Raw genomic sequence first — 12,746 nt, 5'->3', positions numbered from 1 at the left:
GCTGTTTTTTCGTTGTTTTTGTTTTCCGTTTATATATATATATATATATATACAGAATCTGAATTAAAATGTGTTTGATTTAAGCCTACATTTCAAAATTTTGTGTCATAAAATTATATCGCGCATACAGCTCAACTAACGCGATCGTTATAAAGGTGTTTAAACAACAATACACTTCCACTTGCATGTATTTGACAATCGGAATATCAGATATTTCTTGCCATAGCTAACACATTTGTGAATATTCTGAATAAAAAAGGAAAAATGACATAAAAGCAGATCATCATTCATTCAGCGCTGTTGCTGCTGCGGTGTGTCACGTGACAAGCAATGACGCGTCACCATGGAAACCATAAAATAACGGGCGCCTATAGGCCTACACTACACACCGCTTGTAACCAACAGCAGAAATCGCTGTGATCTAGCCATGTCTCGTTGAAAGTACACTTTCCCATTTTCCACACGTAGCTGAACTTTAACAAACTCTGAGGAGACGCAGACGTATCTCGCGGGCAGGTAAGTTATTGCATTTATCACGGGATTTGTAGTTTTATCAACGCGTATACCAACACCAATATACCCCAGAAAGAACTACGACTCGCTACTTTTTTGCTACTTTGTAATAACTTTCAGCAGGTAGCGTTTCTGGAAATGGGTTGAAAATTTTTTAGACCTGACTAAATGAAATTTAAGATCTCGGATGAAAATCTGGCCGTTTTTAAGACTTTTTAAGGCCTTAAATTTAAAGTTCAGCGCCCGGGTGCATGAAACTCCTTAAGTGAGGGTTTCCCTGAGGGAGAAAAAATCCCTGAGGTAAGGGATTTCACTAAGAGCGTTGCAACAAACTTCTTAACTTTCACCCTTACCTAAGTGTTTACAATAAGCGTTTAACGGTATTTTCTGACAACATACGGCAATGATCGCAGCGGTTGCTATAGTTACTACCTCTAATAGTAAACAGAACATAACGAACCACAAAGCCAAATCCTCGCTAAAACCACATTTGTATGAATATATTTGTGCTATGGAGAGTACAAACATAACAGAAATCAAAAAACGTAAACCAAACTGGACAGAGTGCTGGAACTGTGTAACTCCACCGGGTTTGGTGCTCAATGTCATGTTCTAGTGTCGCGGTGAGACGAAGGATTGACTGGCGGTCAAACCGATATTCTCTCAATAACTGTATATCATTCATCGTCTCCAAGGGATTATTGCGATCATTAAAAACACGCCTTGGTATTTCCTCCTCTTCAATTAACACTAAATCAGGCATCGTATTTTGAGTGTCAGTTGATTTAAAGGCAGGGTAGGCAAAAAAATGTATAAAAAACTTTTTTTCAAAATTTGTTTAAACTTTATTTATATATCAATACATAATTAAAATGTAAGTACTCTGAAAAAGAAAGTATAAAAATCGAGTGTCTGTAGACCTCTCACGACTGTTTTAAAGACAGCTCATTATTTCCATTCACTACCCCCTCCCTTCTGGGCTCCTTCCAAAGCCACGCCCCCAAAACGCATGAACGTGTGACTCCGACCACTGAGCTGGAAGACGCATTATTTACCTGAGACGAGCGGAGAGGAAGGAGCACAGTGCATGTAGTGACATCATGTCAGAATCACATGTAATAAAAATAACTTTAAAATTATGAAGATAAACAAACAAGATGTATTTTAGTACTCACTATCAAGCTAGCATATTGATATTGGTAAAGTTTAAAATATATATTTTTTGATTCGCTAACGAGCTAGTTATCTATAAGGCAAAGCTAAAAAAGGTTGCTGATACACGTTTTTCCATTACCATCATTTACACTGTGATGAAGATGAATTTCGTGTAAGATTCATAACATATACGTTGTTCTACAGATCAACAGAGTAACATACACTCAAATATCAACTCACAACTGCATTGCAGACACAAAATAATAACACACACATACAACAAGTGTGTACGACACACACAGATACAAGATAAAGACATCAGTAAACATAGGTAGAGAATATAAAAACAAAACAAAGGCGAAAAAAACGTGCAGGTAAACTTGCAGGTGAACATGGTAAAAGACTTAGACAGAGGGTAAAATTATGCACAATTCAACACTATAGCTATCATTATTTATCGTCTCTACTACGGCTCGCTAAGTAATGTTATGTTAGCTATATTACGCAGCTACGTGTGCTAATGACACATGCTTCATGAAAAAATAAACAAAAAAATATGTATGATCAAAATACAAAAAGAAAGATTTACCTGTCCAGCAGAAATAAAGCCATCAAGGAGTCACTTTTCAGCCCCTTGAGTTCCCTCAGTTCTCGCCATCGCTGGAAAGCCACGCCGATATTAACTCGCGTTTTATTTCTTTGTTTATCCAAAGACTTTTTGTTCATTGCCTTTTCTTGTACTGTTACTGTCTTCCTTTTTTTGCCTGGTTTGCCTTCACTAACTGCATAGGCCGATACTGTGAATTTAGCTTGCTGTTTCTCTGCCATTGTTTTGGTATTCCTAGGATCCGTGCCTCTTGGATTCCCCAAATCAAACGTGCGCGCGCAAGTGGGCAGGTCATGTGTGGCAAAAGGGTGGTTGCCATGGTTGCGAGAGAGTGACAGCCGCCTAAGCCAATCCTATGTTTCGTCCCGGATGGAAATAATGAGCTGTGTTTAATACAGATTAAACGGTCTAGAGTCACTCGATTTTTATACTCTTTTTACCAGAGTTCTTACATTTTAATTATGCATGTATATATATAGAAAGTTTAAACAAATTTGGAACAAAATTTCTTACCTACCCTGCCTTTAAGGGAGCTGTTTTGGTCCCTTAAATTTATTAAGGTGAAATGGTTTCTAAGGACTTTGTAGCAACGCTTAAGGAAACACTTAGATAATTAAGGGGAAAAACTTAATAACAGCCTTAAGTTCCTTAAGAAAACCCTTAGGGTTTTTTTCTTGCAACCCAAGTTTCACTAAGGGTACCCTTAACCTTATATTTAAGGGATTTCTTAGCTTAAGGAGTTTCATGCAACCGGGCACAGAATTTTAGACTTTTTAAGACTTTTTAAGACCCCGCGGGAACCCTGCAACACAGAGCAGCAGCAGCGCAATAATACTGATGTAATGAGGTCACAGGTGTGTTTATAGAGTATTTTACAACAGCTTTGAATGCTGCTCAGCCAATCATAACCAAGGGCCAGAACTATCCATTTTATAATATATTTTTACACACTTTGAAGAAAAATGAGTGGTGCTAGAGGGCGCTAAACTCGCCACCATCAATACTGTGAATGTTGTGGGTGGTTACCAAGGTCTTGCTGTGTGGTTGCTTAGGTTTTATCAGTGGTTTTTTATCATGTTTTTAGGTGGTTGCTTACTGGTCAAAAGAGCCCATCTCAATTATATTCTCTAATATGCTAAAACCTAGATATGACTCTCTGATATGATCAGAACTCCTCTCCTCATCAAGCTGCATGATTTAAAGGGTTAGTTCACCCAAAAATGAAAATAATGTCATTTATTACTCGCCTTCATGCCGTTCCACACCCGTAAGACCTTCGTTCATCTTCGGAACACAAATTAAGATATTTTTGTTGAAATCCGAAGACTCTCTGAGGCCTTCATAGGGAGCAATGACATTTCCTCTCTCAAGATCCATAAAGGTACTAAAAACATATTTAAATCAGTTCATGTGAGTACAGTGGTTCAATATTAATATTATAAAGCAACAAATATTTTTGGTGCGCCAAAAAAACAAAATAACGACTTATATAGTGATGGCCGATTTCAAAACACTGCTTCATTAAGCTTTGGAGTGTTATGAATCTTTTGTGTCGAATCATGATTTGAATCGCGTGTCAAACCGCCAAACTGCTGAAATCACATGACTTTGGCGTTCCGAACTGCTGATTCGACACAAAAGATTCATAATGCTCCGAAGCTTCCTGAAGCAGTGTTTTGAAATTGGCCATCACTATATAAGTTATTTAGTTTTTTTGGCGCACCAAAAATATTCATTGCTTTATAATATTAATATTGAACCACTGTACTCACATGAACTGCTTTAAATATGTTTTTAGTACATTTATGGATCTTGAGAGAGGAAATGTCATTGCTGGCTATGCAGGCCTCACTGAGCCATCGGATTTTACCAAAAATATCTTAATTTGCGTTCCGAAGATTAACGAAGTTCTTACAGGTGTGGAATGGCATGAGGGTGAGTAATAAATGACATTATATAAGGTATCATTCATGTCCACAGCACAAATGGTGCGACCATCATTGCATGTGTGCAAGCCATTAAGAGTTGACAATGTCATCCTTAATTTTCCATATGTGACAAGCTTTTATCCATTTTCCATTACAAGGAAAAATCAGATGCAATCTTCTTTTTAGCAAGAGGGGCGTTTTACAGTATCTTTCACAACTGTCACATGTTTGTGTTGCTACTGTGTGAGGAGAATTAATGTTTTTTTTCTGAATCCTGCCCTGGTGCTTGACCTGAAATGAGATGACAGAAGGTCACATGCACCTGCTACTACTGTGTCTTGATAAAAATAGACCAAGCTCATTTATGTCACCTTGCTTTGGTGAAAAGGGACAATGGATTAGTCAGATGGGGCAGAGCAGTGGCTAGTCCAGTATTACTCATTTAAAGAGTCACATTATTTAATGATGAAACATTGTTTTGCATCACCTGCAAAGTTGTCTAAAAGCTCAAGACACTAATATAATTATCCATAACTTACGCCCTGACATCATGAAGGTGGTTTTTACCTGGAATCTTGTCATCTCCTTTGTTAGCCTCTGCAGGTTTGACTGCTGGTTCAGCAATGGGCTCTGTGGGTTTGTTCACTTTGGCTTTGTCTGGGGAAGACTTGGGTGTTTTTAAAGGCTCTGCACAGGTGGGCTTCTTGCCCAGTTGAAGTTGGCTGGTGAACTTCTCATGCTGACAGAAAGGAGGGAGAAATCAGTAAGGGCCAGAAACCTGTCATCTAACATTACTTCAGGAAAATGAACTACATAAGACAAGCACGTGCAATTCTGATAATACAAGTGCCAACATCTTTATAAATTGATGAACCAGCATAAAGATGTAGTGGTTGTTTTACCTTCAGAGCCTCCTCTGGCACATGCAGCTCTCCTCGCACCACAGTGAACAGGTTGGTATGTGAGTCAGGTTAAGGAAGACGGTATCATAAATAGCTAAAAAATACTGAATGTCCATACACATTCACATTCAAAATTAACTTTCTGCCACCCTTTTGGACAATGTTCACACATGGGCATCACCCGCAAATACTAGTCCACGAAACCATTTACGTCTAGGTCTAAATTTCATTCTTGGCAATGCACATACACACAAATCTTCCTAATTATGAGTGAATTAACAAACTAAATTGCGATAAATCACATAAGGATGATACTAAGAAATACAATGAGTAAATTAAAGAACACAGACGAAGCCAGCTAATTTCCATTATGACCAACGCATCTACCATCTACCAATAGCAGTGCAAATTAAAAATAACGTGGCTTGGTAATCGGTATGTTCAGATGATATCTTCCTCTGGCATTCCAAATAAATTAACACGAGTGAAGAGTTTTCTTCCTTCTACCATGTGCTCTCTGTTCTCGGTTGTGCCTCCTCTATGGTGCAAATACCAGTAAATTGACTACCCCAAACCTTACGCTGCATGATTATTTAAATGCGTCTGAGAGAGAAACTCTTGTGCATATGCAATATGTTCAGCTTTTTTTAACACCAAAAGAGGGATTGCGCTGGACGCAAGCTGTTAGTAAATCTGGCCCTAGATCTTAAAAGCTTTCAAAGGAAATATCTGATGACAAGTGCATTGAAGGATATCATATCCAAACCTCAGTTTGTCATCAATCTTTAAAGTGATGTACATCTGTTCCTGGATCCTGACATCATTTACAAATGTCTGAAAATAAAAAGATTTTACATTTTAGAGGGCTGTTCAAATGATACTGGTTGAAATACTTATGTAAAAAGTTCAAATCACAGACACAGAAGTTAATTTGTAGTTCACAATATGTACTGTACCCTACATAGGACAAGCGGTTTGGATAAGGGATATGAACTGTTTTGTATATTGAATTTTTAAAGACAATGTCAATTAAAAACATTAGAAACAAATGTCCAAAGCACTTCTAGTACAAATGTCCAAAGCACTTCTAGTACAACATTTTTAAAAAGCCTTAATAAAGGCTTTTTAATTGTTTGTACTAGAAGAAGTAGACAGATTGTATTAGAGGGAAGGATATTCTCATTCATAGAGCATTTGATTGGACAAAAATCTGTGTAGTGCAGGATGAGCAAATCAATATTTTTGCTGTTTGCCCCAGAAGAGACAGTAATTTTAAAATGTGGATATATGTATGCTAAGAGGAAATTGTCAACATTTAGTATTCAGAAGCATACAGACTATAGATGATCTCAAAGGTAACACACACAAACTAAAAGTCACAAAACAATAAATTATATTGCATGGGGTATTTTATACAGGAATAATGAAGTTTAAAAAAACAAACAAACAAAGACTTTCCGAATTATCAAAGGATTAGACAGCTCAATCTGGGCTTTTTTTTTTTTTTTCAAAAGCCACTTAAAAATGTTACAAATTGAGTAATAATGACATGCTTATGGTTTAATCTCAAAATCTCCTTGCTCTCCAAATCCCCATCAGACTGTACCTATACCTAAAGATCACCATACACTACACCCCATTAACCTGTCATTCATTAAGGCAGCAAGAGTTTTGTGTATTTAATGAGTTTGTTCACTTCAAAAGTTCACTGAACAAATGTTTTACAGATCCCTCTAAACATCTCACTACATTGAGAGTCACCTCACAAAGTTTGAAAACCTTCAGGGTGATTATAATGTGCTGTAAGGTCTGCTCTGTCTCAAATATCACCCTCTTCCTGCAAAGCCCAACAAAGAGGGGGAGGTAATCGCACTGACAAAGCACTTTCTAGAGCATCCAAGTTTAAAATTTCCATTGAAAAGCTAAATCAATCTCCTCCTCTGTCCTTCCTTCAATATCCAAAGACCTTAAGATATTTTGTTGGAATGTGGGGTCACAGTAGGGGAATTTGTGCATTGGCTGACTGTAGGTTATTTCCTTTCATTCTGTGCAGTTTTCAACATGTGGCAACTTCAACTAAAGGAATATGGTAGTTTCATGCAATGTCTAGGCTTGTTGTGTGAGGGTTTTGTTGAAAATGGATCCCTGGTCAACATAAGTGTAAATGGTACTGAATCTGCTAAAAAAAGGATAATATGCTGCACACATTAGAATAGTCATTTCCTGCCAAAACAGGACAGGAAGAGGAATTCTTAAGCATGACTCAACAGGAAGAGGTTGTAATTTGTGTGAGTGGCCCCATGAGTTCTGATTTAGTCATAGAGATTCTACTGACCTCAAACAGAGAGACATAATCTAAAACAAACACACAGCACAGTCTCAGGAAAAGCAGGCTGCATCTCAATACTAAGCTTTAGAACTACCACACAGTACTAGACTCAAGTATGAAAAGGGAAGTTTAAGTTTATTTAAAATGAGCAAGGAAATATGAATCTATCGAGATTCAGCAAGAGGATGAATATAACATAAAATGGAAGTTAAAAACTTTTAAAGAACCTAGCCTTTATTTTTCACAATAATGTTTGGCTGACTGTACAGGTGCTGGTCATATAATTAGAATATCGTGAAAAAGTTCATTTTTTTATTGTAAATTATTTTTAAAAATGAAACTTTCATATATTCTAGATTCCCTACATGTAAAGTAAAACATTTCAAAAGTTTTTTTTTTTTTTTTTTTTTTTAATTTTGATGATTAGAGCGTTCAGCTAATGAAAGTCCAAAATCCAGTATCTCAAAATATTAGAATATTTCCTAAGATCAATCAAAAAATGGATTTTCAAAACAGAAAAGTTCAAGTTCTTTAAAGTATGTTCATTTGTGAACTCAATACTTGGTCGGCAGCACATAATACAGCAAATGACTTGCTCCTAGCACAAATTACAGCATCAGTGAAGTGTGGCATGGAAGTGATCAGCCTGTGGCACTGCTGAGGCACTATTGAGCCTTCAGATCATCTGTATATTGTTGGATCGACTGTTTCTCATCTTTTTCTTGAAAATAGATTCAGGGGTCAGGCATGTTGGCTGGCCAATAAAGCACAGTAATATCATGGTCAGCAAACCACTTGGAAGTGGTTTTTGCACTGTGGGCAGGTGCTAAAGTCCTGCTGGAAAAGGAAATCAGCATCTCCATAAAGCTTGTCAGCAGATGGAAGCATAAAGTGCTCCAAAATCTCCTGGAAGATGGCTGCATTGATTTTGCACTTGATAAAACACAATGGACCAAAACCAGCAGATGTCACGCCCCCCCAAATCATTACTAACTTCAGAAACTTCACACTAGACTTCAAGCAGCTTGGATTCTGTGCCTCTCCAGTCTTCCTTCAGACTCTGGGACCATGATTTCAACATGAAATGCAAAATTTACTTTTATCTGAAAAGAGGACTTTTGACCACTGTTCACTGTCCAGTTCTTTTTCTCCTTAGCCCAGGTAAGATGCTTCTGACGTTGTTTCTGTTTCAGAAGTGGCTTGGTAGTCCTTTTCCTGAAGATGTCTGAGTGTGGTGACTCTTGATGTGCTGACTCCGGCTTCATTTGACTTATTGTGAAGCTCTCCCAAGTGTTTGAATCGGCTTTACTTGACAGTATTCTCAAGCTTGTGGTCATCCCTGTTGCTTGTGCACCTTTGCCTACCCAATTTCTTCCTTCTAGTCCACTTTGCATTTAATATGCTTTGATACATCACTCTGTAAACAGCCACCACATTCAGTAATGACCATCTGTGACTTACTCTCTTTGTGGAGGGTGTCAATGATTCTCTCCTGGACCATTGCCATGTCAGCAGTCTTCCCCATTAGTGTGGTTTCAAAGAACAAGAGATACCTGGAATTTATACTGTAGGGATGGTCATTTAATGAAACTCAAATGTAAATATTCTAATATTTTGAGATACTGGATTTTGGACTTTCATTAGCTGTATGCTCAAAAAAACTTTTAAAATGTTTTACTTTACATGTAGGGAATCTAGTATAAATGAAAGTTTCATTTTTTAAAACTTTTTCACGATATTCTAATTATATGACCAGCACCTGTAGATTATCTTGCATGTTACACACTGACTGACTAAGTGCGAAGTAAATGGATGTGATTAATTTAAACTGAAATCATTTTATTATGTAAGAAGAAAGAGACTGTAAAGTAATACAAGTGACAGGTTTTGTAGAAAGCACATTTATGTAGAAAACTGGCTGCCTGGTCATCAGAATGGCATGACTGACCAATCCCAATCAAGTATTCTAGAGAGTTGTGAAAAAGGTTTGATTTATTGCTCAATAAATATTTATTTATTTAATATTATTGAACTTACTATAATTTAATATTATTGAACTTACTATAATTTCCTATACTATTGTGTTTTATGTATAACTTTTCACAATTTGTTTCTTTAAAGTCAGTGGCATTTATCAGATATGTACCATTTTTTATCAGATATTTACCATTCCATTCACTTTCGCTGTTACTCACCCCATTTAAGCTTCCTAGATCCTTCACTTTGTGCTCGTCACTGCTGGACTCATAGTTGATAACAGCGTGCTGCTTGTCTACACTGCGAGACTGCAATCACATACAGGTAAAAGCAGGAGTTACAAACCTGAGACAGTTTGCACTGAGCATTATCACTTCATAGATTTGTTATTTTTGGAAGCTAGTTTATATGCGGTCACATAAGTATTTCACCTTGTAGCAATGATAGAATTTGAAGGTGACATCTCACGTTTTCAACATACCAGACATCTGATGAGAAACATTCTCTCACACAAGTATTGCAGATTGGTTGTAGCCTCAAGTTGGTCACATTAGAGAAATTTTGTGGACAAAAAAGTTCCATTGTCTACTGTCAATACCATAGAGATGTAAGAAGCACAGCCCACAAAGATCTCACTTTCAAACCAAACGGTTTTCTGTTGGTCAAAACAGTAAATTCACGTGACCATCTTGAAGAAGTTGCAAAATCTTAGTGAGGAAATCTTTCGCCCATTTGAGAAATTCTTTATCATGTAGATTCCTATTGAAATGACTGGATTTTGCCCAAAGCGGTAAATGTTTAATGTTAAATGTCAGAATGAATTGTTTAATTTATTTTAGGCACTTTATCTTCATTTAAATAATGCAATGATCCACTAAAGGAAGACCAATCTCCACACCTCTTGTTTGCAGACATAGTAATGACAAGTGAACAAATAAATGCAAATAAAAGCAAACACAAAAGTTTAATGTGTAGTCGAACCTATATGTGCTGACGATAAAACACCTAAAATAAGAGTACATGAACACAGTGCTCTATTTTAAAAGAGAAATATAATACTTTACCAATCTATTTTGAGACAAACCATGTGACCACTAAACGTACTGTAACACAATCACATGATCAGATCGAGTTTGATTTATGCTTGACCCTAACATGGAAAGGTCAAAGAGGGAAATGGGGGTTTCCTAACTAAACAAAGCCTTGTTTATGTCTACCAGAGACTAGTGTTTAAACGCCTGAAACCCCAGTTTGTTTCTACTATACTCACCATTTTAAAGGCTGGTCTATAGCTAGCCTGTTTCATTATGCACCAGAAACTGGATTTAAGAAAAGGCTTTTTGTTATTGTTTTGAGGTGCAAAGAAGATATTTCCATTAAAGACTTTTGACCAAAATGTTTCCTCAATATCTCAGAAGGCCCTTTTCACCTCAGAGTTGCTATGCAATTACTAATGTGTTGTGAGAGGGTTTTAGCACCTTGTTGCTAATGATTCTATGAGATACACAGTACACAGCTTTTCTTCAAGTGGCTTATATTACATTTGCAGAGTTTGTGTTGTGATACGTCAAGTTTGTTTTAGAGTTGGACGGGGTTACTCATCTCTCCAATGACACGAATGACACTCTCTCCCTCAATGTTTGGCGTTACAGTGTATGATCTCGTAGTTCAACACTGTAGTACATCTAAAAGTGAGCTGTTTGCCCCACTTTCTATTAATAAAGCAGCATGACTAACACGTGTATACTGATGCTGAGGTAGATAGTAACAGTCATGCCACTTAGCTGGAACACAACTTTCCTCCTGGGTATGACTTAATCTGTCTCCATCCTTCCTATGATCATTACACAGAGCTTGTGAAGTACACTACTATTCAAAAATTTAGGTTCGATAAGATTTTTTAAATCTTTTGTGCCCATGAAGGCTGCATTCATTTGAATAAAAATACAGTAAAAGCAGTAATATTGTGAAATGTTTTTGCAGTTTAAAATAACTTATCATTATCAATGTTGAAAACAGTTGTGCAGCTTAATATTTTTGTTGCAAAGTGATACTTTTTCAAGATTCTTTGATGAAAGAAAGTTCAAAATAACATTTGCTTACAATAGAAACTTTTTGTAACATTCTAAATGTCTATACTGTCACTTTTGATCAATATAATGCATCCTGGCTTTTTCTTTCAGAAAAAAAAAAAATGTACTGACTTTCAAACGGTAGTGTAACAGCTCTCCAAAACCTTGTTGTCTAATACCTACATAGGGAAGCTACATAGGCAGTATTCAAACAAAAAAGTAAATAAGTGACAGATTTGGTACATTCAACATTGGAAGCAACTCATGCAATTAGCGCTCAACTCACATTTAATTCCAAAGAAGTTTGAACAGCGTCGGTCAATATTGAGCCGGTGTTCTGACATTTAACTTGGGAGCACTGAACGTAAACAGTGTAAGAGAATGACATGAAGAGAGGATATTGTTTAATAAAGTTGTTATTTTTATTGTTTTTGTTTTGTTTTTGCGCACAAAAAGTATTCTCGTTGCTTCATAAAATTAAGGTTGAACCACTGCAGCCATGTGGACTATTTTAACAATGTCTTTAGTACCTTTCTGGACCTTGAAAGTGGTGGTTAAATTGCTGCATATGGACGACTCATAAACCTCTCGGATTTCATCAAAAATATCTTAATTTGTGTTTCGAAGATGAATGAAGGTTTTATGCGTGTGGAACGACATGATGGTGAGTAATTAATGACAGAATTTTAATTTTTGGGTGAACTAATCATTTAATAGTTTTAGTTTTAACACTGAGAGACACTCTTCCTGACCTGTAGCATAAGCTCGCAGTCATCACGACCCACAAAGATCATCTCACGGGGCAGCCGGTGCCGCGTACCCCCGCTGCTCACGAGGAACCAGGACGTGAGGCTCATCTCTGCACTCTTCTCCAGCCTCAGTCCCTACGTCATCCTGATGGATACATAAAGAAAGAGAGACATTTATGAAAAACTTTCTATCAATAACATTCCATTTCTCACTCCATACAAATATTTATTAAACTTTTACAAAACTTAAAAAAAAAAAAAACAGTGGACTTTTATAAAGAGATCATGTCCGTCCCACACAGACGTTTAAATTTGAACCGACAGTGGAATGTGGGTGGAGGGAGAGAGAATGATCCGTTAGACCGCGCTGAAATCTGCTGCATGCTGACTCTTTTCTGAAGCTACAGAAGCCTGGGACGCTTCCCTCCTCCCTCGCTGCCTATGATCATTGCCAGATGCGGCAGGAAGTGATGTAGGCAACTTGGCTGTACACCCTACTGGGCTCTGGGATTTT

General features: G+C 37.1%; 1 protein-coding gene across 5 annotated transcripts in view; it reads right to left on the bottom strand.

The window, feature by feature from the left end:
• cep170aa (centrosomal protein 170Aa) overlaps window positions 1-12,746 on the bottom strand; it is a 52,224-nt gene that overhangs the window by 28,285 nt on the left and 11,193 nt on the right. For all 5 annotated transcript variants that reach the window (XM_048204588.1, XM_048204589.1, XM_048204590.1 and 2 more), the window contains exons 2-6: window positions 12,236-12,377; window positions 9,630-9,719; window positions 5,861-5,939; window positions 5,106-5,164; window positions 4,771-4,942 (exon numbers count right to left, since the gene is read on the bottom strand). In XM_048204588.1, coding sequence (XP_048060545.1) covers window positions 4,771-4,942; window positions 5,106-5,164; window positions 5,861-5,939; window positions 9,630-9,719; window positions 12,236-12,340 — 505 coding nt within the window. In that variant the 5' untranslated portion in view covers window positions 12,341-12,377. The remainder of the gene's footprint in view (window positions 1-4,770; window positions 4,943-5,105; window positions 5,165-5,860; window positions 5,940-9,629; window positions 9,720-12,235; window positions 12,378-12,746) is intronic.

Source organism: Megalobrama amblycephala, linkage group LG10 (genome assembly GCF_018812025.1).
Source record: "Megalobrama amblycephala isolate DHTTF-2021 linkage group LG10, ASM1881202v1, whole genome shotgun sequence".
NCBI lineage: Eukaryota > Metazoa > Chordata > Actinopteri > Cypriniformes > Xenocyprididae > Megalobrama > Megalobrama amblycephala.
The sequence above is the reverse complement of the archived record's forward strand: the minus strand, read 5'-3'. Positions and strand labels throughout refer to the sequence as shown.